Below are 27,046 nucleotides of genomic sequence, written 5' to 3'. Positions count from 1 at the left end.
TAGATACACTTTTAGTTTCTTGATACTATTGTAAATGGTTTTCACATCATTGTAAATGGTTTCTTGTTTTTTAACTTCATCTTGTGTTTATTATTGATATGTAGAGATACAATTGATTTTTGTATACTGATTTTATTAGAGCAGCATTGAAAAATTCATTTATTAATTCTAGGATTATTTGTGGATTCTTTTGACTTCTTTATACAGTCATTATCCTTGAATAAAGTCAGAGTTAATTCTTTCCTTTTAATTCTATGCCATTTGTTTTTCTTGCCTAGTTTTACTGGTTAAGACTTCTGATATAATGTTGAATAGAAGTGGGGATAAGAAGCATTATTGTTCCTGAGGGGGAGGAACTAGCAATCCAGGACATCTTTTTTTTTTTTTTTTTTTTTTTTAATGTAGGCCCCACATCTAGCATGGAGCCCAGCAAGGGACCTGAACTCATGACCTTGAGATCGAGACCTGAGCTGAGATCAGGAGTCGGACGCTTAATCAGCTGAGCTGCCCAGGAGCCCCTCAATCCAGGAACATTTTAATCCAGTTTCAGGAACTGAGATATTTCTGGATCACATAGAGAATGGGAGATTGAGCTTAGGCAGTTTAACTTCTCCTTTGTCCTTTTTCTTGGGACTGAGCCCTTTACAGGTTTTACCATGGTTTCCTGTTATGCTGGGTTCTGGATTCCTACTTCTGCACCTTTAGCACCTTGAGGTTGTCAAACATACTACTCAGCCTCTTAGAAGCAGGCAAATGAACTTGGGGGAAAGTGACTTCAAATGCCTTGGTCAGGTCTGTGCATTACTGAATACATACACATACATACACACACACAAGTATATCTGTAGGGTAAAATTCTATAAGTGAAGCTGCTCTATTAAAGAGTTTTTATGTCTGTATATTTGACATACATGCATCTGTAGAATAAAATTCTCTTGGAAATAAATGAAAACCATCCAAATGAGAACAGAAGCCATTTATTGAGAATTTGCTGTAGCAAGGGACTCAGGTACCATCACTTTCATCTAGCAGAGACTTCAAGGCAAGTCAGGGAGTAGGAAAGCTTTACAGTGAAAAAAAGGGAAGGTTTCAGTTATTTTCTGACTACAGGATATTGACTTGGGAAAGCTGAAGGCCGGCTAACTAGAAGCAGGGCACCTTCTGGGGCTGATTTGGAGAGCACAGTTGGCTTTTCCTGCTTGGTCCTGATTTGGAAACTACGGGCAAAAATCGGGAGGCTGGCAGGTGTTGATCAAATCTTGATCATTCTGGGCCAGTTACTACAGAGGCTGTGATTTTGTTTCCTGGACTGCTATAGAGTCTGTGGTTTGGTTTTCTGAGATGGTTGCTGCAGAGATTGTGGTTTGGCTTCATGAGCTTATGTGGGTCTGACCACTGTTCATTTATATATTCAGTCTCATCCTAAAACTGATGTGGCTGTACCAAAGAATATATACATTCAACATTTTGCCTAACTTAGTAAAAGTTGTATCAATTTATAGGTCTCCTAGAAATGCATGATAATTTGCTCTAACGCAGCAGGCTTTCCTTTTGAACTTTACTCATCAAATCGGTAAAAATTTGTATCACATTATGCCTTTCATTTGCTTTTGTATAAGATTGGGTGTCTAATCGTATATTTATGAGTCATTTGTGTTTCCTTTCCAGAGGACTATCTTTCCCTGTGTTTTGCACATTTTTATAGTGAATTGTTGGTCTTTTTTCCCATTGATTTATAGGTACTTATGATATATAAAGGAAGTTGGTCTTTTGAATGTTAATAAAAATTGTAGATATCTTTCCCAGATTGTTGTCCTTTGATCTTGTTTTTGATTTCTAAAATTTTTATGTAGCTAAATTTATCACTTTTTTTAATGAATGGTTTCTGGGGTTTCTGTCCAAGAAGGCCGTGTTTTCTCTGAGATTAAAACACACACACACACCAACCATGCCAAGTAGTTTTATTTATTAAGTACAATCTGGGGATACTGTTTTTTAACTAAAACGCTGTCTTATTGTTTACTGAGTGGCAACTTGATAAAGTATAACGAATCTTTAAATCCTCAGTGAAACTGAGACTTCTTCACATCCTCAGAATTTGGAAGTATTCTCCAGGCAGGGAGGCTGTTGCACAGATGCCCACAGGCACAATTTTTGAAAAGTACAGGAGTCAAGAGCCCAAAAGTTTCCACAAAGCCCAAGATTCTGGTCTCCTTAGGAAGTCCCATCCCCGAACCTCCACCGCCCCACCTTTTCCTCCCAGCACATTCCATGTCCAGGGCAAGTCCTCAGTTTATCGTTGGGAAGATCTCTTCTTGAAATCTTTTCATCGTCTTGGCCATCACTGGGGCAATTTTTCTTGGCGGGTTTCCCGCTGCTGACCACCACGTCCAGTGGGCACTGCCGGAGCTCCGGCAGTCACAGGCCGGCTCCTTGGTGAAGAGTTCAAGCTGTTGCTGAACAGGGGTATGGTGCTGGCTTGATGAGCTGCTGCTCCTTTCAGAATTCTGGCCCCCTCAAACATCAGAAGGGGGCTGGGCCACACGGTTGAGAAGGACCAGCTTTGCCCATCAGCCTTTGGGCTTATTGGCAGGTGCAGCCCCGATATTCGTTGTCAGTACATAGCTGCCGTTCTCGGGCATCCTGAGGCCGCACGTATGTCTCCCATTGCGCCTCATGCTCTTCTAGACCCTCTTAGAGTTTTGGTGACAATGAATTTTCTATAATCTATGTTTCTCCAACTAGTACATGATTGTATTTATGCAATATAGCTGATGGGCATAAAGTCTCCAAAATGGGTTCAAGGACAGAATGTGTGACTCCTTCTACTTCAACGATAGAGGTGTTTTTAAGTACCCAGGTCCACTGTTGGTACAAGATTGTCATTTTGTGGAGATAGGCACACTGGGAACCAGAAGACATTTGCATCTTAGAATTCATTCAGTGTCCAGGAAACCCAGCTGCTTCTGCTCCCTGGGGTGAAGACAGTGCTTCTTGCTTTGGTTGGAAGGAGGGTGGTCAACCCAAAGCAGAAGTGGTGGGTGACTGGCCTGTACTCCAGGTAGTGGCAGCTCTGGCAACACCAGTGGGGACCTCTTTCAGCTTGGCTGATGGGGCTCCAGACTACTGCAGCTTCTGGACTCGATTTTGTTCACCTTAGGTAACCTCTGGCCCGAGTCCAAGTTTTCACGAGTGCTTTTAGAATCTTTTTTTTAAGTCCTTTTTCTCCGAGTGCAGTAGCTGAAGTTTTCACGATCTTTTGCTTCTTCCTCCCCACCCCCCCTTCCGGGACCAGACATAGTTAAGTTTGCCTCCAAAGGCAAGTTGGGTGGCTCCACATCATCATGCAGATCTGCCTCCACTTCATGGAGGGAGCCCACTGACTTTCTATCCACATTAGAAGTTTTAATTTTCCCTTCCTGAGTCCTTGGGTTGTTAGAACTTTTGTCTTTCACCTTGGGCAACAGACCTCCTGCCTACTTTCCTAACGTCTAAGCCGTCTAGACTTTGCTTGTTTTTGTCTGATTTGGTTTTCTGGAGCCGTGCGCTTTTATTTTTTAAGGCAATCTGAAGCAACCTCTCATGGAGGTGAAAACTTAAGGATGCAGTGATCTTCTTTCTTTCTTTCTTGACATCCCTGCAGAGGGCATTTCTTCTTTGTGTTATCTCAGGATGGAGGTTTTGGGCTTTCCTCCCTGGTGTGACTTCTGGGTGACCAAAGCATTGGACTTCTCCCATCTTTCGTACCCATTAGGAGTTTGTCCTTTTGGAAAGATTGATGCCCCTTCCCCTTGGAGCCACCAAGGTGTTGTTCTTGCCTGGGGCAACCCCTCCACCCTCCTTTTCCTGAGGGGCATCAGAGTGGTTTTCTCTAGGCCTCTGGCATGCAACGTGGGCCTGCTTGGGGCGTCTGTGCAAATCCCCAGACAGTACCTGGGGACCCGCAGATGACGGAGGGGACCTCTTGGAACCAGAAGGTTCCTGCTTTGAGGACTACACTGGAGCAACACTGTGGCTCTTCCTTGTTTCCTCTCACACAACTTTGGGACACTGTGTGGGGCCTGTGGAGCTTGGAGGCTTTTCTGCATTTTTCTTCTGTCTGTGCTCAGGGCAGTCCAATGGGCCGCTGGAGGCTTTGCAGGGTTGAGGGAAGTTTCCCTCCATTCTGGCCTCATGAATAGTGGTTCCAGGGCACTTTGGGGAATCCTCCAAGTAGGGCTCAGGGTCTGATCCACGGGATCTAATCCACGGGAGTCAACTTCTTCTCCTGGATCACAGCCCTGGCTGGGCTGAGGATGTGCTAGTGTCTGTGCAGGCAAGTCCTGCTGCCCTGGGCCAGGTGGATGGTCTCAGTCTCCTCAAATCTTGCTGCAGCTTCCGTAGGTGGAGGCTGGTGGCTGGGCACCTCCACAGATCCAGCATGAGTGGGTGTCCCGATCTCACCACCACCGCCCGAGCCCAGCTTGCATTGTGCCTCCTGCCTCGGGTGGGCCTGGCACCGGACCGGTGCGCTCAGGGGAGCTGGGTCTGCGGCCTGGGTGCTCCCGGCAACACGGCTTCTGGTCCTCGGGGTGTGGAGCCACTGCAGCGTGCAGCCCTGGGGGAAGGAGGCAGTCTGACCAGATCCTAGCCCCAGAAGCATTCCACCCACCCTCTGCTGGGGGGCTGTGAGCAGCACTGCCTCAATGAACAGAACTCCTGTGGGTGGTTCCTGGGCCTCCCCACCCTGCCTGGGTCCTGACAATCATCAGTGACCAACCTAGTGCCTTGTGCTTGCTGTTGACTATCTTAATTGTAACCTCGACTTAACCCAACAAAATGAGTTGTAGTTCCCGTTTTATGGCTGAGCAAACTAAGACTTACAGAGATTAAATTAACTTGCATGAGGTCACATAACAGAGAGAAGCTGTAATCTGAATCTAAGTAGCTTAGGTCTAAGGTGGAAGAATTGAGGCCTAGAGACAGGAAAGATTAGTCTAAAGTTGAACACTTTAGCCCCGTGAGGATGGTAACAGTTCCTACATCTGGCTTGTCCCCAAAGCAGTGTATGACATTCAAATACATTCTTGAATGAATGAATACCATTTGCTCTGACCACCTGAACATCCACAATAGGGCCTGAGTCATGTCAGCCTGGGCACCAGCCCCCCTCCCCAGCCCAATTATCCTTGGAAGCACTTGCCCTTCTCTTAGAAGGACTACATTTTATTATTACTATTATTACCACTAAAAACAATCACTTAATAGTCTTAACTTAAAATGGCAGCATCGATTACAGCTCCTTTGATTAGGTCAGACCTGATTAGGTGCTAGTTAGATCTCCAGGAATGCATCTGGACAGACCTCTTGCCCAAATCAGGAGAGTTCCATCATTGCTCTTCCTTCATTTTTTTTTTATTTATTTATGATAGTCATCACAGAGAGAGAGAGAGAGAGAGAGAGAGAGAGAGGCAGAGACACAGGCAGAGGGAGGAGCAGGCTCCATGCACCGGGAGCCCGATGTGGGATTCGATCCCGGGTCTCCAGGATCGCGCCCTGGGCCAAAGACAGGCGCTAAACCGCTGCGCCACCCAGGGATCCCCCTTCATTTTTTTATATTTAAATTTTTAAATCTGTTGAAATTTCTATAAGTATACATTGTGAGGTATTATTCAACTTTTCCCTCAATTCTTTCCAGTTGTCTAAACATTATTTAATTTATATAGTAGCCTATATTTTCCCCATTATTCTAGGTTTGAAGAATATCCCAAGTCTCAGAATTTATTAGATTTAAGAATTCCTGACAGTTATTATTGTTTTTGATATTCTCAGTAGTATCAATGGGCAGTCCTAATATCACATGATTACTTCCTTAATCATAAATCAAGTTTAAAGAAATGATAGGTAACAAAGGGAATAAGTAAAATAAAAAACACCACATTCCCACAACCCAGAAACACTAAGGTGTTAACCAAAGTATATGGGCAGACACTCTTCCAGAACCTTTTCTATGTGTGTATATACAGATATACGCACACATGCATATGTTTTATCAAAATGAAGTCATATTAAGTACTGTTCTTTAGCCAACTGGTTCTCTCTAACCAGGATCATGCATTGTATCTGGCTGTTGTATCCTCATGTCTCTCTGACTCAGCACAGCTTCACCTACCCCCACCTTCTCTATTTTTTTTTTTTTTATTTTTAACGACACCAAGTTGTTTAAGAAACCATCAGAATTGTTCTCCAGAATACCTCCCCTTCTAGATTTGTCTGATTGCTTCCTTGAGGTCTCACCTGCTACTCTTTCTCTGGTGAATGAGGAGCTGGTTCTAAAGGCTTGCTGGATTTCAGTTAAGTCCTTTGATTTACCTCATAGGCGATACCACAAACTTCACCTTGCGCACATCAGGGGACTGATAACATGTATGACAGCAGCCTCATCTCCGTATGATGCAGCTCTGCTATAAACAGAAAGTAGGCGGCATAAGCATGATCTTTTGAAAAAAAACACAAATATCATAATTCCATAATCTAGATCAGTGTTGAATAACAATGGCATGGTATGGAAAATCTCCTGTGTCAGTAGACTTTATACTTCTCTGAAATCCCAAGTTCCATAACCGGTTCAGGATTAACAACAAATGCCTCCTCTCATGGAACAGTATTCCTGAGCATAGCTGACCAGCTCTGACTTTTTTTTGTTAAGATTTTATTTATTTATTCAGGAGAGACACACAGAGAGAGGCAGAGACATAGGCAGAGGGAGAAGCAGGCTCCCTGTGGGGAGCTTGATGTGGGACTTGATCCCAGGACCCCGGGATCATGACCTGAGCCCAAAGCAGATGCTCAACCGCTGAGCCACTCAGGTGCCCCTGACCAGTTCTGACTTTATATTAAATACAATAAGTGCCTTTCCTGGATCTGTAGCCACTTTTTTTGGTAGTTCTAGTGCTTTGTCAAGTTGTACAGCATTTGAAACTTAGGAAGTTTCCTGGTAGAACCAGGAGGTAATCAGGAAACAAACAAAAAAACAAATTAGAACTGATGGGTATATATTCAAGCTTTTAAGTGAATATTAGATGCAGGGACTGTAAAATAGAACTATAATAAAAACATTTGAGAGAAGAAATGTGTCCTTTTTAACTGTTTGTTTTTGAGATGGAAAGCTTAATGCAAAATTTGGATCTTATTACAGAAATTGAAACGAGCTCATGCAAATTAATCTCCATTGCACCCGTAAAAAAGAAATTAAAAGCGCTAATGTTGCATGTGGTGTATATACAGTAACATTTCCTAAATATCTTCTGGGTGTAAAACTAGGGATGATATTCAATGCTTCCTTTTCCTCAGGCTACAGTATCATAGGATTCAATTTTGAATTTGATAATGGAGGCATTTTTGTTGCACAATTGCCCACAAAGGAAATGAAGAAGAAAACAGCCAGATCATTGAAGCAGAGACAAATGAGATACTGCAGTTAGATGTTCACTTCTGGACCTCCTTTCTTTGGTAGACAGAAATTAATTGAGCATCTAATTGTGTCCATTTCAGGGGCACACCATCCTTTACAGTTTAAATTGACCGTATGTTGGTGGCCCATTCTTAGTTTTTTCATTGAGAAGACAACTCTCTATGCTAATTTGAATGGCATGAGTGTAAAGACGTTGAAGATCCAGTAAACTTTACACCCTTAATTAACAAATTCATGAGACCACATTCTGTGTTTCAAGTAAATAGCACATCTTAAATATTTAGCATGAAGTATTTGAATAGTATATTCTTACTTCTTATTTCTATTCTTACTAAATTCTGAATTCGCATCAAAGTCGTTTCAAAGAAAGAGCTGAAGTATTATTTTAAGGCCCAGAGCTCCCAAGTACAAGCTGTTTTGCCATGTGCTTGGTACAGAATTCTAAATCACTAAACCAATGGGTGGCCTTCAATCCCCATTGCCTGTCATAGACACCAGGACTATTTGCCAAACTTTGTGATTCCAGCCAAAACCCCCCAGAAATACTGTTCACTGGAGTTGGGAGAGCTACCATTTTCTAGGAATGTAATCAGACCCCTGGAAAAGCCTCTCTGATAGGTTATTTATATTCTTTGAAGAATATGGTCAACTTTTCCCAGATCAGCCTAAGGATCCAGAGGTGCCTCCCCCCACCAAGAATGAGAGCTTGGCCTTCTCTTCATGCTGCTCTACAGTGAGTTCACCCGGTTGGCTTTGGGTGACTTTGTATGGATCCTTCCCTCCCAGTGAAGGAGAACACTGCCCTGCACCCCATACCTCCCGAGGATGGAGCAGAAAACCTGATGTCAGAGTGGCTCTTTGCCAAGGTGGTGGATGTAATTCCTTGACCTAGAGATTTTCCGATCTGTGAACAGCTGAACTCAAGTTGAGGTTTTGTTTGCTTTTTACTTGCCAACATTAAATTTAAACAATTCAAAAGTATACGGATTGACACTTATATTGCTATGGCCCTGTCCCTTTCCTCTACCCAGAGGTAATTACATATATGGGTTTTTACTCCTTACTTTTTCTGAGTGAAAGATTGTGGACGTGTATTTCTGTGGCTTTCCACTTCATAATATGTCTTAGAATTAGTTAGATCTATATATGCTGAAATAGAAAGATTTTCAAGACATATTTTTAAGTGGAGGGGAAAAAAAAGCAAAAGCAAGATGCCCAACAGTGTAAACAAAATGATTCCACTTTTGTAAATTCTAAAAGAGTTATGCATACATATGTTGATATATTCATAATCCCTTTCTGAACTATTACATGAAAAATTAAAAATAGTGGATAGAATGAAGAGTCTTTTAAAACTGTGCTATTTGAAGTTATTCTTTGTCAAATTTAATTCAAGCTTGTATTTTAAACTTTCTTTCCCTGAGTAGCACAATATTTGCCGGGGGTGGGGGGGGAAGCAGTGAATGAATGGAGAGAAAATGCGATGTCTTCAGAATCTTTCCTCATCAGTGTATATAGAGATCCACCTCATTCTTCTTACTGGTGCATTGCTTTCCACAGTGAGCTTGTGCCATGACTTATTTAACCACTAATGGACATTTATAGCCTATTTCTACTTTTTTTTAAATACAAATAATGCTGTATTAAACATCCTTGAACATTAATCATTGTGCATACATGGACTATTTCTATAACATAGTATAATTGATCTTCTATAGTGTAAATTGCTGAGAGTGGAATTGCTGGGTCACACAAGTACATGCATTTTTCATGTTGATAGATTTTGCCAGTTTGCCCTATAAAAGGGTTGTACTAGTTTACATTTCCACCAGTTATATCTGAGTGCCTATTCTTTCACACCTTGCCAGGCCTTGCTATTATCTGGATAACACTTTCAAAATTTCTGCATTTAAAGAAATTTGGGATTCTTACTGAAAACAGCTTATTTTTGTCCATTGAACTGAAGAATTATTAATAATACTCAAGGTGGTCTCTTCAACTTTTATGTGCATGGCCAATGATGACAAAACCAGAAAGAAAAGGTATACAGTAAAGGGAAATGAAAGCCCTCTAGGGGTTTTGCATCTCCTCCTCTGTCTGGCACATGTCGCCTTGCTCACGCAGCCGACTGAGCTCGCTTGCTCTGGCTAAGTCATCAGAGCACTTAAAGGCGCGCCTCTGGCAGACCAGCTGGCCCACTGTGGGACCAGGCTCTGCATCAGGGTGGTGGGCCGGCTCTCACAGTGCTGTGGGTGATCCACAGCTCTTCCTTCCCACCCTTTCCATTTTGAGTCACTCCAAAATGTTGCATGAAATGACTTCTACTTTCAGTCAGATCATTTGTTTCATGTATCAGGGTACAAAAGTGATTCAAATTATTTACATTCATTTTAGCCTTCTTTTCTCTACCTCTCCCCATTTGTTTTTGGCATTTTAAAACAGCCTGATTTGAGATATAATTCACATACCATGCAACTCACCCCAAGTCTTTTTAAAGAGATACACAACCCTCACCACTTTTTCAGAACCTCAGAACGTTTTCACTACCCCCCAAAAGAAACTCTGTACCCCCTAACTGTTACCTGTTGCCAGTCTTCCATCCTCCCCTGCCCTCCCATCCCCTTTCCTTCTTTTTCTTTTCTCTGAACTCTATACCCGGTGTGAGGCTTGAACTCACAACACTGAGATCAAGAGTCGCACGCTCCACCCACTGAACCAGCCAGGTGCCCCTCTCCCATCCCCTTTTAAAACCATCTCTCCCAAGATCTTTTTCTGTGCCCCTAGTAAGTTTTCTGGCTCTTCCCAGACCCCCATCTTCAGGAAATTCAGAACTATCAGCCAAACCCAGTGCAGGGTATACAGTCCTCAGGACCAAAGTAAAACGCTCCCTACCTAATTCTTCTCAGCATCCTACTCAGAACATGTACACCTGAGCATGTTTAGAGTAAGAAGAAGCGCCTGCTTCCAGAGTGAAGGATGGAGAGACTCTGAAATGCATGAACAAAGCAACTAACAGCTGTTGAGCACTCGCTGATCACTGACCCTGCTATGGGCACAGCACCCCACAGTTTGCAAAACACTGTCCAGTTGGAAACAGCACTAGTCAGTGTCCAGTGAAGTCCTTCTGAGAACAGACGTGGCTTTTGTGGCTTTTTAATTCAAATCTTTTTGTTCTGGAAGATCTCTATGTACAAATGAAATGGATCAGCTTCATTCACAGCCAGACTGTAACCATTGAGAAATTTAAAAAGCATGATCTCTAATGAAGCACACCACTCCTGGTGCAGCAGACAGACTAACTTTTTGAAAGAAGGCCAGACAGTAATTGCTTTGAAATGGCCACTAAAATGGTGGGATTTTAGATTTAAGGGGTTGTAAGAGACAGCATTCACGTGTTACTGTGTAACGTCAGCTAAGAAAGACTATCTGGTAACCACCATTGTTTGATTCTAGCAAATTTGGCACGCAGTTTTTGGCAAGTTAAAATAGTAGCTTCTCTCTGGTCTGTGGCTAATGTGCAGGGGTGGGAGTGGAGATTGATGAGGAGGGGGTGAATGCAGGGATATGACTGGGGGGGTGCTTCTGATCTCAACTCTTCAGGCTTTTGAGCAAATCCCTTAGTTTATCTGGATCTCAGGTTCCTGAGACTCAATGATCTCCCAGTACCTTCTAGACTCTTAAAATTTTGAGCCAAAACCCCAAGTGTGATCTTGAGAATTTGTATAGTTAGAAACATAACCTATCAATTTTATTACTGCATATTTAACAAGTGGTTATATTTTTATTTTGGGAACTTGATCTGGACTGAATTTTTTGATGATTATCATCACGTGCCAACAAATAATAATTTGGAACTAATCTGGATTTCATAAGGTGCTTCCCCTCCTAATACACTAGATGGCACTACAGGCAAGGCAAATCAAATTCTAGAAGGGGGAGGAGGGTAGGTTTTGACTACTAAAGTCAAAGTTACTAACTATGGTAAATTCGAAAGGTTTCAGTCTTTATTAAAAGTTCTTGTGTCAACATCTTCGGAAAGATGAGCGAACATTGCCAGTGTTGAATGTCATTTTGGGTAGTGGCTTCAAAGCTACTGTTACTGTGACCAGCTGTGAGACATTGTAGATTGGGATCCAATGCCTATACACACATGGTAAGGCAACAGGAGTTCCACAGAGCAATCCTAAGCCTTCTTCCCTGTCACATATTCTGAGACAACTCTATTGCGTTAAAGGGAAGGAAGCCTCGGGGGAATGGGAATGGGGGGGGGCAGGGGGTGTCAGTGACTCAGTACCTATCTATTTAATGGTGAGGAATATGATATGAGGGGCCTTTATTTTATATATTTTTTAAGATTTTATTTATTCATGAAAGAGAGAGAGAGAGAGAGGCAGAGACATAGGCAGAGGGAGAAGCAGGCTCCATTCAGGGAGCCCGATGGGGGACTCGATCCTGGTCTCCAGGATCACAACCTGAGCCGAAGGCTTATGCTTAACCGCTGAGCCACCCAGGAATCCCTATGAGGGGCCTCGAGAGGTGTGCTGCTGTTTGAAAATTAGCAATAAGTATGCACAAAAGTAACCAAGCTAAAAAAAAATATATGAGGCAATTATTCATTCCAAGGAAAATTTATGGAAATGGAAAAGAACTTTCTGACTCAGCAGTGAACATTGTTTACATGGTTACAATAATATAATCGCTGAATATTGATATAAGTGTAAGGGGAGGGGAAGGTGGGACGATGGATGACAGCTTAGTTCTCCTCTACCTTAACAGGACGTGACTAGTTAATACCTAATGTTCACATATCATGGAGCACTGGTATGTTTAGAAATATGGAGGTGACTATCAGAATAAACAACAAATGTAGTGAAGGTTATTGCCCCTAGGGAGTGAGTAGGGGGATGGGGTAGCCAAGTGGGGCAGAGGACTATTGTTTTTTCTTTAAAAATGTATAGTGCTATTATTCAACCTTAAAAAGGAAGCAAATTTGGACACATATTGCAACACGATGAACCCTGATGACATGCTCAGTGAAATAAACTAGACACCAAAGGACAAATGCTACTATGAGTCTCCTTCCATGGGGTACCTAGTGGAGGCAAAGTCATAGAGATAGAAAGTAAAAGGCTGAAGACATTATAGTTTAATGAATACAAAGTTTCAATTGGGAGAAATAAAAAAGCTCTGAAGACGGGTGGTGGTGATGGTTGCACAACAGTAGAAATGTGCTTAATGCCCCCAAACTCTATGTACAAATGGGGGAAATGGTACATTTTATGTTACGTGTGTTTCAGCACAATAAAAAAGCAATGTAAGAAGAACCATAACTTATAGTAGTGTTTGATTTTTAAATAACTGAATGCCTCTTTTCATTTCATTACATCAATTTTTTTAAAGATTTTATTTATCCATTCATGAGAGAGAGAGAGAGAGAGAGAGAGAGAGAGGCAGAGACACAGGCAGAGGGAGAAGCAGGCTCCATGCAGGGAGCCTGACATGGGACTCTATCCTCGGCCTCCAGGATCACGCCCTGGGCCGAAGGCAGGCGCTAAACTGCTGAGCCACCAGGGCTGCCCTCATTACATCAATTTTTAAAAAGCTTTGGATGAATGTCTGAAAAGTTTTCGTATGTGTCGTGAGCACGAAGTATTCGTGCATAGATTTTATGATACATTTGGGCCACTCAGGGACCTTTTTTGCTTTTATCCAGTTCTTACCTGTATTCTCTTTAGATAAAGATGTTAGCTAAGCCACTCTCAAATAAGGGAGGTATTAGTGAAAGTAGGTATTTTAGGAGTACATTTCAGGGGAATTTGAGATATCTGATAACTATAGCACGTGAACACTGAATAAATGTACAGATGCATCCAGTTTGAAGAAGGACATTATTACACAGGAATTTCCCTTTCCGGGCAGCCCGGGAGGCTTCTCCCTCTGCCTGTGTCTCTGCCTCTCTCTCTCTGTGTCTTTCATGAATAAATAAATAAAATCTTTAAACAACAACAACAAAAAGAATTTCCCTTTCCTGCCTCTGCTACTCTTAGTGGATATCCTAAATGTTTGTCTATATAGTCCCCTGCCGAATGGCTTATTGGAACTCATTGCCACGTTTGTGCTGGGAGTGAGTGGGGCTCCGAGTGAAGTGAGGATGTTACAGCAGGTTAAGTACCTGTGGTGTCAGAGCTGATTTCTAGCTCACGAGTTTCCATTTACCATCACTTTCCTTAACCTGGCCCAAATAAGAGTGTATATATTTGCTTCTTTGCAGTTATGAGCAATAAAATGCCAATTAGTTTGGCAGTAAGAAGTTGACTAGTAAAGCGCAATTCTAATTTCAATCACCGTACCTTCAGTTTACAATTGAGAAGGCAGCTCTAAGAAGGCGACAGTGGAAAATAACTTTATATATCCTTGGAGACTTCAAACTGCCTTCCAGCCTTTAAGTCACGCTTCTTGGTTTTGACGGGTTTCATTTACCTTCAAGGGTTTATCGCTACAAAAAGAGTGTTGTATCTCATCGTCATCCCATCTAAAATTTTCCTTTTTGTTCACAGTGCCAGATGAGGACAGAAGCACGACGAAAAAATCTTCTTATTTTGATTTTGCATTACTTAACACAAGAAGGGTATGTTGCATTATAAATATTTACAGAGATGATTCCTTTCTTTCTCTGACCTCCACTTTTCCAGATACACACTTATAAAATAGTTAATAGAATTTATTAAAAAAAAAGAATTTATTTTTTTAGAGCAGTTTTCTATTCATGGAAAAACTGAAAAGAAAGTAGAGAGTTCCCATATACTGGGAATCCCCTCACTGCAGCCAGTCTCCCCTATTATTGTCTTACATTGGGGTGGTGCATTTGTCACAATTGGTGAGCCAATCTTGGTACATTACTGTTAGCTGACATCCATACTTTATATCATGGTTTACTCTTGTGCTGTAGAGTTCCATGAGCTTTGATAGATGCATAATGTCATGTATTCAGCATTGTAGTATCATATCCAATAGCTTCGCCCTAAGAATGCCTTGTGCTCTGCCTATCCCTGCCCCACCTTCAGCAACCCAGAGACATCCTTTTATTGCCTCATTTACATAGATATTATTCCCATTACACATTTGAAAACTTCATCAAAGCTACTGGGTTCCTGGGATACCTTCCCTTCCCCATTCAGGATTCAGGCCTATCAAATGAGGTTCCCGGGTCCTATGGCTGTCTATGGATACAGAGATAACATTCTTATCCCTCAATTCTCCTCCCCTCAAAATAAAGTTATCAAATTTACCTGATGACCTGTGCTTGGCTCTCTTTTCCTGGCAGTGCCATTCAATAACTGGCAGGGGAGCAGGGGAGGAAATTTGGAAGCATCTGAGTTTGGCTACCTACCTGATGCAGAAACGTGCAAGCCCTTACAATGAAGGCTGCAAGTGTTCTGGGTTTTATGAGGAACAGAGCTCATCCACTATTTTGAGTTTCCTTTCTTTCCAAGTTTCAGCCAGGAAGAAAATATTCAGGTTCCAGGCTTAGGGCTTGAACTTTCAAGTTAGAGCAGCGGTTCTCAACTGGGGTGATTTTGCCTCTTGGGGGACATTTGGCAATGTCAGGGGGGGATTTTCACTGTCACAGTGGCACCTAGCGGGGAGAGGGCAGGGATGCTGCTAAACATCCTTTAACTCACCAGACAGCAAACCACAAGAGAGCTATCCAGCCCCAAATGGCAACCGTGCCAAGAAACTGTATTGGAAAGGAGAACTGTGAAAGCAAAAAGACAAACAGGGAAAAGTCAGCATAGTTTATCTGTTCTCTTCAAGTACTTACTGCCTATTTACAAAGCATGCATTTCCCTTTTATACCACGAGATGGCCCCTTGCATCTCGAATTAATGAAAATTCTACTAGAGTTGATCATTTTCCTGAGTAAGACCCGTTGGCTAAGGTACTTATGAGTGGATAGTCAAGATGAAAAGTAAACTGTCAGAAAGGTAGACCCGCATTTAACAAAACACTAAGAATCTGTCCTCACAAAGAGGATAGATTATAGTGGATTGGAACAAACCATCAGAAAAAGCTTTGTAGAGAAGGTGACGTGAGCTGGTCTTGAAAGATGTATAGAATACAGATGACAGACATGATGGATGAGGACATTCTAGGCAGGTGCACAGAGAAAGAAAGAAAGAAGGGGCATGGCCTAAGTGGAACAATTAGGTGAATGGAAAGACCACAGTTCAAATGCGTGTGGAAGAACTGGTGATCACACACTGGAGGATCACTGATGCTGGTTCCTCTAAGACTATACATTCAGCTCTTTGGGCCTGAGTGCCATTAACAGCCTCTCCATCTCTCCTACTGTGTCTTGCTCATTACTGCTCACTCCTCTTCCTGATGTCCTGTCCTGTCACTCTGTTCCTTGAGAACCTCTAGTGGCTCCTCCTGCCAACCTTGTTAAATTCAGATTGCATTCAAGCTCAAACACTGTAGTAGGAACACACAGAAGCAGTTTTATTCCCCCAATCAATTAGTTTAGGAAATATGGGGCCTGTCAACATCTATTATAATTTTTGTTTAAGTCAAAACCATGGTCCTGGAAAAAGGTTCAATATAATATGATGTGAGTAAAGACTACAAGCAATCTATAGTGTGTGTTCCCATCTTTGTTTATATATGTACGTGTGTGTGTGTGTAGGTATAGATATATGTGCTTACAAGTGCATATATGTAAGTATATATGTATTTAGTCATTAAAAGTGTATGGAAAGATAGGGAAAGACAGTGGAATTTTCTTTTGCATTTATATATTTTCGTTTTTTTTCTCAAAGCATGTGTTACTTTATACTAAACAAAAATTATTTTTTTTAATCTTTTTTTTTTAAGATTTATTTATTTATTCAGAGAGAGCCAAAGAGAGGCAGAGACACAGGCAGAGAGAGAAGCAGGCTCCATGCAGGGAGCCCGATGTGGGACTCGATCCCGGGTCTCCAGGATCACACCCCGGGCTGCAGGCGGTGCTAAACCGCTGCGCCACCGGGGCTGCCCCTAAACAAAAATTATTAATAAAAGCATAGATTTAGTTTTTCCATCTCTAAAATGAGGATTAAGAAATAGTATAGAAGCTTGGTGAAAAAAAAAAAAGGAAGCTTGGTGAGCCATCAGTAAGTAAAGAGGCTGACTGTCACCTCTTTAAATGTAGCAAGGTCACTGGAAATAATCCTGGCAACCTCGTTTAAGAAAGTTCAAGCTTCTAACTGACCTGAATCTGGAGAAGGGAAGGGAGCATAATAAAAATAGTTTTCTCCTACCTTCCCAGATTGGAATCAAACAGAAGGAACTCTATCCTGTAGCAGGAATTCTTAATCTGAGGTCCTCAGATGAAATCGTATGCTAATTTGTGCACATTTGCACATTTTTCAGGAGAGAGTCATTTTTTTAAAAGATTTTATTTATTTATTCATGAGACGCACACACACTCACACACACACACACAGAGGCAGAGACATGGGCAGAGGGAGAAGCAGGGGCCTTGCAGGAAGCCTGACATGGGACTTGATCCCAAGTCTCCAGGATCACAGCCTGGGCTGAAGGCGGCACTAAACCGCTGAGACAGCTGGGCTGCCCAGTCATTGGTTTTAATAAGAAGTCAGGAGCTACAAGTAAGACCTGGAAAATCTTTCCACTTTCGGAGGATTGTGAGACAAAGCATTTATTTTTGTTGCTAAGACCTCTTAAGTCGGACAGCCTGACAACTGAACAAGTTACAAATGACAGCGGAGAACCCCTGGTGAAGACAGTACTTACATCCACAGTCAGCTGGTAGCATAATGTGTGACTGCAGAAAAAATTACCAGAAGTAATACATCCAAGCACATGATGTCTTCTGATACTAAATTTCCTCAATGATATTGACCAACATGTTTTTGGAATTTCCTTCAGAACTCATGACCTACTCTTTTGGTGGTAATTGAGTTGGGCAAATACCCACTTTTGGCTGAAAATAAGTAAAGGTAAAGCACAAAACATCTTCAATTAGTCGATTTTACTTATTTGACTTTTGAGTGTGTCCAAAAATGTTTTTTTTAATTTTATTTATGATAGTCACACAGAGAAAGAGAGAGAAAGAGAGGCAGAGACATAGGCAGAGGGAGAAGCAGGCTCCATGCATCGGCAGCCCGATGTGGGATTCGATCCCGGGTCTCCAGGATCGCGCCCTGGGCCAAAGGCAGGCGCTAAACCGTTGCGCCACCCAGGGATCCCCCTCAAAAATGTTTTGAACAATGATGACATCATTAGAGTAAGTCTGTAGCTTCTTTCAACTGCCTTGAAAAAAAACACTACATGGAGATATTTACTGAATGTGAGCCTCCTTACTCTACAAACCTCATATATTCTAATTTTTCTTTCTTTTTTTCATATATTCTAATTTTCATCTAATGTATTACTTAATATGAACTTACTATTTGCATTGAATATCTTTGGACTTGTCATGCCAGTTTGCCTTTATCCATTTTACCCAGAGTTAATTTTTTTGTTTGTTTGTTTTCTTCTGTGAAATGGCCAGATATATCAATGCAGCCAATGCTTTGGAGCAAGAAACTAAACTGGGGTTACGACGATTTGAAGTTTGTGACAACATTGACCTTGAAACTATTTTGATGGAATATGAGAGCTACTATTTTGTGAAATTTCAGAAATACCCCAAAATTGTCAAAAAAGCATCGGACACAGGTACATGGCTATTTTCTAGACATAAGGTTTTATCTCATCTTTAAGATTAGTGTTTCTTCCTCATTGTATGCCCAGATAGATGCTACCACCATCCTGTACTGAAAGATTAGCCCAGAAAGACTGTATAGCCTCTATTAGATCCTGTACAGACAATGTAAATGTGATCGTCTGGGCAGTGGTGTCCCTACAGCCAGGTAGGCATTTGTTTGAGAAATATATGTTTTAGGTCAAGGAAAGCAAAATCCCAGCATATCACAGTTACTTTTTAGAATACCAACATTACTTTCATTTCTTTAGAGATGGAAAGAGCTGTTGGAAGAGGATAAATGACAGAAGACTTTTTTGTTGTTGTTGTTAGGAAGACCTATTGTCTATCTTGAAAATAACATGAAAATGAGTATTGGTGAAGCTAATAGCTCATGTATAGATAATGAAATGCTTTTGAAGGCCATCAATCCAGATAATGATCAATATAATGCAAAGACCCAGTATAGGTTAGCAGTCAAGGAGGCTGGCTGGAGGAAAGATCTAAAGTGAGGGCCCTATGCTTTGTAGTAACATTGACTTAGAAGTCTGTAAGTGGGGGAAGTAATTATAAACCAAGGGAGATCATTGTCCTGTTTACAAGGCACTTGTTAAGCCACAGACTTTAACATTTCATGTGGGGACCCGGAAACCAAGAGGAATGTCAATTAAAAATAGCCAGGGGTGAATCTCAGAGCTGGAAGGGATATTTTATCTGAGTTCCTTCCCAGTGCAGGGTTCAGAGCTCCATGTCCTTGGCTGGCTGTTGGACCTGGGTTTTGACAGAGAAAGCACTGACACTAACCACTGAGCCACCAGGACTATTACTGACATGATCTAATTTCTAGATTGCTGGTTCTGATCTAATTTGGAACCGTCATCTCCTGGGATCTGGGACATAATGCGTTTATTTTAAGGTAAACTGGCAGAGTGCAACTGATAAGTATTCATGCAATCATCCTGGTGTCCCACAGACCATAGCAAAATGGTGTCAAGTTCATGAAAACTTAATGAAATGGTACCTGTCAACTGGCCCACACTGAAGCTGCCACCAGGTCCATGGCTTCCAATATGTTTAATATCTGAGGGCTTTGGGGTCTTTCTCTGGGTGGAAATGCTTGGGAAACATGGGCTTCTTTCTCTTTGCTGGTAGTTTCGCTTCTTTCTACGTGAGAATAGCTTAGAGCTCCTGGATCCCACAAGGCGGTAGCACAAATTTTAAGAGCAATGTGAAAGGACAGACATTCTTGACAAATCACTTTCTCTTAAAAATTAAATTCTTTCCTTTTCCTCCCAATATTTGTTTTGCCACAGCAGAAAATAATTTACCACAAAGAAGTGGAGGGAAGACCAGAAGGTAAAGTGAATGGTAATTCATCGTGACCAATCCAAAAATAGGAGTTTGTGGGATCCCTTTCCAGAAGATTCTCCGGCTTAGCTTCATGTCTGTCTTCCAAGCAATTGCAGACTATGATTATCTGACCTTGGTGGACCCAGCCATGGGTTCCCCTCACATTACAGATGTCCAGGACCTGTGCCAATGTCTGTTGGTTCTCCTGGTTTTACCACCAATAACTGCATTCACTGGTGCTCTTCTGAGGCCCTGTGCTATGAAGAATACAGACCTCAGAAATGAAAAGATCCAGGTTCAATTCCCGGCTCTGCTACTGACAAGCTTGCAGCAAGTTTCTGACACAATGTGAGGTCCCCATATGTAGGGAGCACTCATGCATGTTTCATGATAATCCTTTCAATAATGCTCTGCCTGAGGCCACCTTTGCTTTGTGCTGTTCTTTAGGAACAGTCTTATTGTTTTGACCAAAGTGTTATCCTTTTATTTATAGTTTCCACAAAGCTAGTGAGACTCTGACAATAAACAATAACTACTTTTGAACAGGAACAGTGAGGAGCATTTTAAGAGGCCAGCTTTGGCATGCATTTGGATTCTGATTATTTTTCAGCCACATGTTCATGCCTGGAACTTCCCCAGAATTCCCCACCTGGCAGAATAATCCATGAGCAAATGTCTTTTGAGCACTTTGCTTCTCTTTAGGGATAGAGCTTGACAGCTTGGGTGTCTTCAATTTCTCTTTGAGCAGACGTTTGTATGTGGCAAGCATAGAGGTCAGATGGCAAGTAGTTGGAGTCAAGAAGGATCATTAAGAAAGTCAAGAACGCTGTTTATTTATAATTTTGTAATTGAAGATGGCTATTGAAATGAGAGGTTGTGTCATGAGACTGGTTATTCACAAATGAAAGTACCTTTTCCTAGTTTTAGCATCTAACACCAGAGAGCAAGCTCCCAGTTTACAGATTTGCAGGTGACCCAATGGAGGAATGGTTATTTAACGTGATGGATAATAGAATTAGGATGCCAGAAAATCTTGACAATTTGGAAGATGGGCCCTCAGTGAAATAAAGTGTAAGCTCTAGCCAAAGATTAATGACAAATAGCTCCCTCATTACAAAGCCAGGGACCCAGAAATTTGAGTTAACAGCAGATACAGTGTGAGTCAACACTGTGATGTGATAGCTAATGTGGTCTTGGGCCTCACTGATGGAAACATAGTATCCACAAAATAGGAGGTGACTCTATTCTGGTCAGAAAACAGTGGGCAAAGGAAAGGTGACCAGAATGAGGATAAATCCGGGAGCCAGGTAACCTTAGGAATGATTGGAGAAACTGGAGATGTTTTAGCCTGAAGAATGGAAGACTTGGGGAGGAAGTGCCCCTAGAACTACACAGTACCAGTTCTCACTCTCTAAAGAGGGACTAGGCCTTCTTTGTAAAATTCCACAGGGCACACCTAGGAGTGGCAACTAAAGTTACAGCAGGGCGAATTTGGTTCCATATTAGGAAGAATTCTATAATCGTTAGAGCCGACTGGAAATGAATTTCATTACTTTGCACATAAAGCACTTGTCTTTGATTATGTTCAAGCAAATCTGCATCACTTGCTTTTAAAGGGACATCAATAGTGGGAAAACAGGTTCCCAGCTCCCTGCCGGCCCCGCAATGTTAGGCAAGTTTAACTGTATATATCTATATGACCTCACTTCATTTAAATCAGTGCTATTCAAAAGGATTTGCCCTTGTAAAATGTTTGGTATTCATTTCCTAGATATTTCATTTTGTGCCAGCACAAGGCCTGAGGGACCAGCATTTTAATTTCTAATTTATAAATGTAAAACAAATGCAGTCTACCTCTCAGGTCACTTGCCCCAATGGGCCAACACTGGGGTCACCTTGTATGGACACTGGTGTTATTATTGGTGTGGGTCTGGAGAAATAGCTGCTCTCTGGGACCTCTTAGAACATGGGAGAAATGCTTCCAGTTGAACTCCTGCAAACACATCTAACACGTAAGGACAAAGGAAACGAGGAAACCAAACAGCTTCTGATGTGGGAGTTCATGTTGTGCCCCCCACTCAGCCTTGCCTCTCTCTGATGTCATCTTCTATCTAACAATATTCCAGTACTGAACTTGGTGTCTCATTGTGAGGACCTAGTGAACAAATTTATTTTACCTTTGTGTTGATATATATAACATCTATGCAGTTAAACACATATATACTCTGGTAAGTGCCATGACCCCCAGCAGGCTCCCTTCCCAGTCAATACTCCCCATCTTCACCAGAGGTAGCCACTACTTGACTTCCCGCTCCACCAGTCTGTTTTGCTTTAAGTGAACAATAATTTGGTGAACATTTGTTTTGCAAATATGAAGGTCTGTGACAATAAAGATGAGGTAAGGTTTGCTTCCTTTCCACAAGTCCCTTCTATGTTGATGGTACACAGCATGATGAGAGATATTTTTAGTATACTCATCACACGGGATCAAAACCACAGGCAAATCTCTAGGCTTCCTCCTTCCTCCCCACAACCTGCCCTCTGGTCTGCATACTGTTCTTTAAGGAAGGTGGAAGAAATATTGGAAGAATGCTTGCAAAGTCATGTGTTTTTGAGAATACAGAGCTATGTGCAGAAGGGCTGGAGCCAGGTGGTATGAGGGAAAATGAAGAGGGGGGGTCAGGGGCCTCCAGGAGGAGGCGGACCCTCTACCCTGGTCTTGGAGGAACCCAACAGGTAGACTGGAGCAAGTCAGAACCAGGATGGACAGGGTGGGAAGACAATGGAGATGCAGGGGCCTCATTGTGGCACATCTGTCTATATTTCTAGAACTCTTTTTTTTTAAATGTGTGCTACAGAAGTTGTTTAATCACCTCAAATTAAGTGGTTAGAATGATTTCCCCCAAGGTCTTTGTTCTTTCCCCTAGGGTGATGAGTGACAGTTGTCAAAATCTTCCGAGGATCAGTCAGCAGCGGCCACGGTCCAGAACCACAGTGGGGAAGTCAGGGGATGCCAAATCCAACCAAAAGGAGCAACCTAAACAGGTCTCAACAGCTTTTCTTGGCATTGGTAAAATTGCAGGTGGCTGAGAAATAGCCCCAAGAAAAAAGTCACATTTATTTATTTTTTGAGGACCTATGTTTTTAGAATGCTGTGTGATTTTGTCAAATTGTAGATTTTCTTCCAGATTAAAACCACAGGCAAATATCTAGTTTTCCTGTTTCTTAATTTGAGTGGGAGGTCTCCTTCCTCCCTGCAGCCTTTCCCCTGGTCAGAGTGCTGGGTAATAGGCTTTGAAGGATGAGCCAGGGGGCCAGTAAGAACAGGGGGGCTGGTTACTACTCATGCCATTTGAAGTAACTGTAGGTGGCAAGTCTTCCTGTCCCAAAGCACATCCCTGGGCTCCTAGGATTAGAGCAGGGATAGTCTCCGGAACAGCTGGGTTTCTCCAAAGCACACATGGTTGGTTGCTACTCCAGACCTCCACACTGGACAATCTTGGGGACAGGGTGAGCAGCAAGAGGAGAGAGCCCAGCAGGTGGGTAAAATCAATGGATCCATACCTAGGACCTCCTCAGTTAGGACAAGCATATCAGCTTTCAGAGGAAAGAGAATCAATTGAAATTGTGAAAAGGAATGGGTTGAATGGATGTCAAAGATGTCTAGAAGGATAGAAAGGAGTCATCATGAAACAGTTGTCAGAAGGAATCTCTCACTCTCAAGGAAGTTGTTCACTTCTGGCCATTGGAGTCTGACTCAGGTGGAAGGGAGGTGAAGGTCAGGCAGGAGAATCCCATGGGAGGCTGGTTGACTACTAACTCTGCTCCATTTCCAAACTCAGCCACTCCTGGCATCAAACACTTCTGGTCACAGGGGAAAAGACAAGCTAGTGAGTGGTTTTGGGCTGAGGCACAATGGTTTCCTCCATTGGAAAAGCAGCTTGGAGCCCATGGCTTCCAGTGACACTTCTTCCCCCATGGCACAGGCAGGCAGTGGATTCATCTTGTTGGCACCGCACAGATGTGTCTGAGTTACACATGGGGTTCCCATGTACTGAAATGATACCCAGCATGTGATTTTGGATGAAGGGATAGGTAGTTTCCACCAGCATCTGGAACTTGCTTTCCACAGCTGACTTCTTGCTGTCTTCCTCTTTCTTCAGGAGGCTGTCAATAATTCTCACATGGAGAGTGCTGACTTTGGCTTGAGTATATCAGGAATCAACAAAGGCAATGGAGAAGAAAATGTCCGCCCACAAAAAGTAAGTGAAATTCATGAACCTAGTACCAAAAGGGGAAATCCCTTTTCATTCTAAAAAATGAAAATAAAAAATGTCATTTTTATCAAATAGAAAAGCTAAGATATAATAGTCAAAGTCTGGCTGTGAGGTGTGCTGAGAAGAGAGCTGGATGAAGAGTAGAAAGCCCTGGAATTCTGGTCTGAATCTCCTTTCTGGATGAGTGGTCTTAAATGAACTGCCCCGTCTCTAAGGAGCTCAGTCTCCCTAGTTGTAAACTCAGGGGTTTGGAAGAGATGGCTTCTAACATCAATGTGAGCTTAAAAATCCTGTGATTGAAATGTTAAACGCTGGTGTTCTACATTATTGAAGGAGTCATGGTGGCATACTCATCCTTCTCCTCCCTGTCTGTGGTTGTTGACTAGTGGCACTTTTCCTGCTGGAGGTATGGCTCTAGGTTTTAATGTAATTTCATATGAACCATGAAACCTCAGTTGAAATAGGGTGGATCTTGTGCTTATTGGATATTTCTACCTGTTCCATAATGAACCTCATGTCTTGATTCACAAATAAGAGCTGCTCAAATAGAAAAGGCTTGGATTGGATGGATGTGGGCAAAGGGCAGGTTAAAATGCGAAGCAGTATCCACATGAACAGGTTCTTCTCGACTGTAACTTTCAGGCTTGTATTTCTTGTAAGAGCCATCTCTCTCTTTGGGTAAGTTCTCAGGTTACAGGACTTCCGATTTACCTCTGGCCAGCTCTTCTTGGGCAAACGAAACTCCTGCTGTGTGTACTTGGAGGGGAAGCTGTGATCATCTCCCTGGAAGTCAGGGAAGCTCACGTGGGCCTGATCTGGCTCCTTGTAAGGGCCTCAACTATATGGGTGATTGCTGGAGATGATGGAGTGGAGAGCATCAGCATAGTGCCCAGCATATAATACACACTCAGTAAGTGCTGGCTACCGCTGTTGTTACTCATTTTTTGCAGGCATCCTTGCTTTTTCCTTCTGGTTGTAGGGGAGATGGGGCAGCACTGGGAGGAGTACAGGACACAGAGATCTGGGTTTAAATCCTGGCTTTAAGCCCCTGGTTGGCTGGGACTCTACTCCAGAGAATGTATATGAGAGTCAGTAAGGGGGAGCTATCATTACTCTTGCGCCAATGAGTTCTTCCTGTGTGTGGAATGTTTCAAAGGACCAGACAATGTGGGGGAGCTCAGCCTATAGGAAACAGATGGAGTGGTGTCAGGAACGGAAAAGTGCTTGTGAATTTTCATTCAAATCAGCTTCATTCTGAAGAGTATATCTGCAACTTAATTTTTCCTTTTTCCTGGAGGGCCCAACTTGAGGAAATCATCTCCTTCATGATTAGTGCAGGTTCTTTTTAAAGCCTCACTTAAGTTTGCCCTACATACCAAGGTACATGAATGTGTCTTGATTTATGAAGCTGAGCTATTAGGGAGAGTCTTCCCTCATGTTTTAATGGCATAAATAACGATTACTCCCTTTCAGGGCCAAATCATTGACTTCCGAGGGCTGCTCACAGATGCCATCAAAGGAGCAACCAATGAACTTGGCTTGAACAGCTTTGACTGTAACCCAGACCCCTCAGTAAGTGGCTAAGATGTGACATTCATCTTGCAAACTACCAACATCTAGAAGAAATTCAGAAATATAAGTTTGAGTCCAGAGAAACCTTGAGATCAAGTCGAAGGTCACAGCAAACTACCACCACTTAATGTCACTGAGATCCATGCCCTGCTTTGCTTCCTAAATTATGAGCAATATTGTAACATAAAGCTTTCTGTTCCCATTGTCAGGAACGATTGTTGAAACCTCTGAGTGCATTTATTGGCATGAATAGTGAGATGCGAGAATTGGCAGCCATGGTGAGCCGGGTAAGATCTGATATTCAATTCACAAATTTACAGAGGCGGACTGGGGCTCCTGGAGCATTGTGGGCTGCTTCTTTTATTAATAACAATAAATATGATAATTTATTTATAAAGTGCCCCAACTTGCAAAGGCACTCATATTGTTTAGAGGCACAATAATGCATGATAAATAAATTATAGAATCATAAAATTACAATACAAAAAGCCCACCATCTCACAACAGAGGCCAAGAAAATCAAAAGGGAAAAAGACTTAGAAGGGAAGGGACAGGTGAAAGGTTTTAGAGCAGAGCCAAGAGTTGAGGAAAGAAAGCCTCTTAGAGAAGGCAAGAGCATGTCTGTGTCTTGGTTAAACAGTCAAAGTTTAGAAACAGAGATGTTGGGAGTCTGATGATTTCATAATTGGAAATTTCCATGCAAAACAAGATTTGCCGGAAAGAGCTTATTGACCAGACTACTGATTTTTAAGCTTACCCTTCAGAATTTATTTGTTGTTTATTTTATTTTCTTATTTTTTAAAATTTAAATTCAATTAGCCAACATATAGTACATCATTAGTTTCAGATGTAGAGTTCAGTGATTCATCAGTTGCATGTAACACCCAGTGCTCATCCCACCACATGCCCTCCTTAATGCCCATTTCCCAGTGACCTCATCTCCTCACTCACCTCACCTCCCTACCCTCCAGAATTTAAAAGCAGTGAAGTTTCACAGTTAACAACACTGGCTCTAGAATCAAGTGACCTGGATTTGACTTCTATATCCTTCTCTGTGTAGCTGTGTGACTTTGAGCATGTTCCTTGGGAACAGAATAGATTCCTGAGTTATAGGGTACTTATCTGATATCCAGCAACCTCATATTTAATGAAAGACTGAAACCTGGGCAGACTCAGAGAGATGTTTTATATGATCCAAAAAATGCACAGCTCTTCTGCAGTAATTAAGGGGTTCCCTAGCTCTGGCAGTTCAGTTCAGCAGCTGTTACTGCACCTATTAGGTATTAAGCACATGCTGGGGGCTGGAAACACAAAGATGTGAATGATATCAGGCACAGTCCTTGCCTTATAAGAGTCTCTCAACCCATGGGTAAGGTGTACTGGGAGAACATAAAGGAGGGGTTGTTTTGTGCCAAAGGTTAGGGAAAGCATTAGGGAAGAAGATACATAAAAAATAGGCACATGCAAAAGCACAAGAGGGAGGGTAGAGGGTTCTGGGCCAAGTAACATACCTGTGAAATTGTACAGCTTAGAGCTGAATGAGCCACAAGGAGTGGTGGGGAATGGGGCTACAGAGAGAGGCCAGAGTTCCTGAGTAATAAGCATAGTGAGGGCTAGCCTGGGGCTGGAAGTGGCCTACAGGACATG

The 27,046-nt window shown here is 42.2% G+C and overlaps 1 protein-coding gene across 10 annotated transcripts in view; it reads left to right on the top strand.

Annotated features, from left to right (window-relative positions):
* Positions 1 to 27,046, top strand: part of KATNAL2 (katanin catalytic subunit A1 like 2) — a 115,728-nt gene that overhangs the window by 28,101 nt on the left and 60,581 nt on the right. For 8 of the 10 annotated variants that reach the window (XM_035719174.2, XM_049112662.1, XM_049112660.1 and 5 more), the window contains exons 2-8: positions 14,011 to 14,081; positions 18,009 to 18,175; positions 19,514 to 19,556; positions 22,478 to 22,595; positions 23,714 to 23,812; positions 25,301 to 25,399; positions 25,609 to 25,686. In XM_035719174.2, the coding sequence (XP_035575067.2) occupies positions 14,017 to 14,081; positions 18,009 to 18,175; positions 19,514 to 19,556; positions 22,478 to 22,595; positions 23,714 to 23,812; positions 25,301 to 25,399; positions 25,609 to 25,686 (669 nt within the window). In that variant the 5' untranslated portion in view covers positions 14,011 to 14,016. The remainder of the gene's footprint in view (positions 1 to 14,010; positions 14,082 to 18,008; positions 18,176 to 19,513; positions 19,557 to 22,477; positions 22,596 to 23,713; positions 23,813 to 25,300; positions 25,400 to 25,608; positions 25,687 to 27,046) is intronic. The other 2 variants (XM_049112661.1, XM_025428973.3) reach the window with 1 other exon arrangement.

Source organism: Canis lupus, chromosome 7 (assembly GCF_003254725.2).
Source record: "Canis lupus dingo isolate Sandy chromosome 7, ASM325472v2, whole genome shotgun sequence".
NCBI lineage: Eukaryota > Metazoa > Chordata > Mammalia > Carnivora > Canidae > Canis > Canis lupus.
The sequence above is the reverse complement of the archived record's forward strand: the minus strand, read 5'-3'. Positions and strand labels throughout refer to the sequence as shown.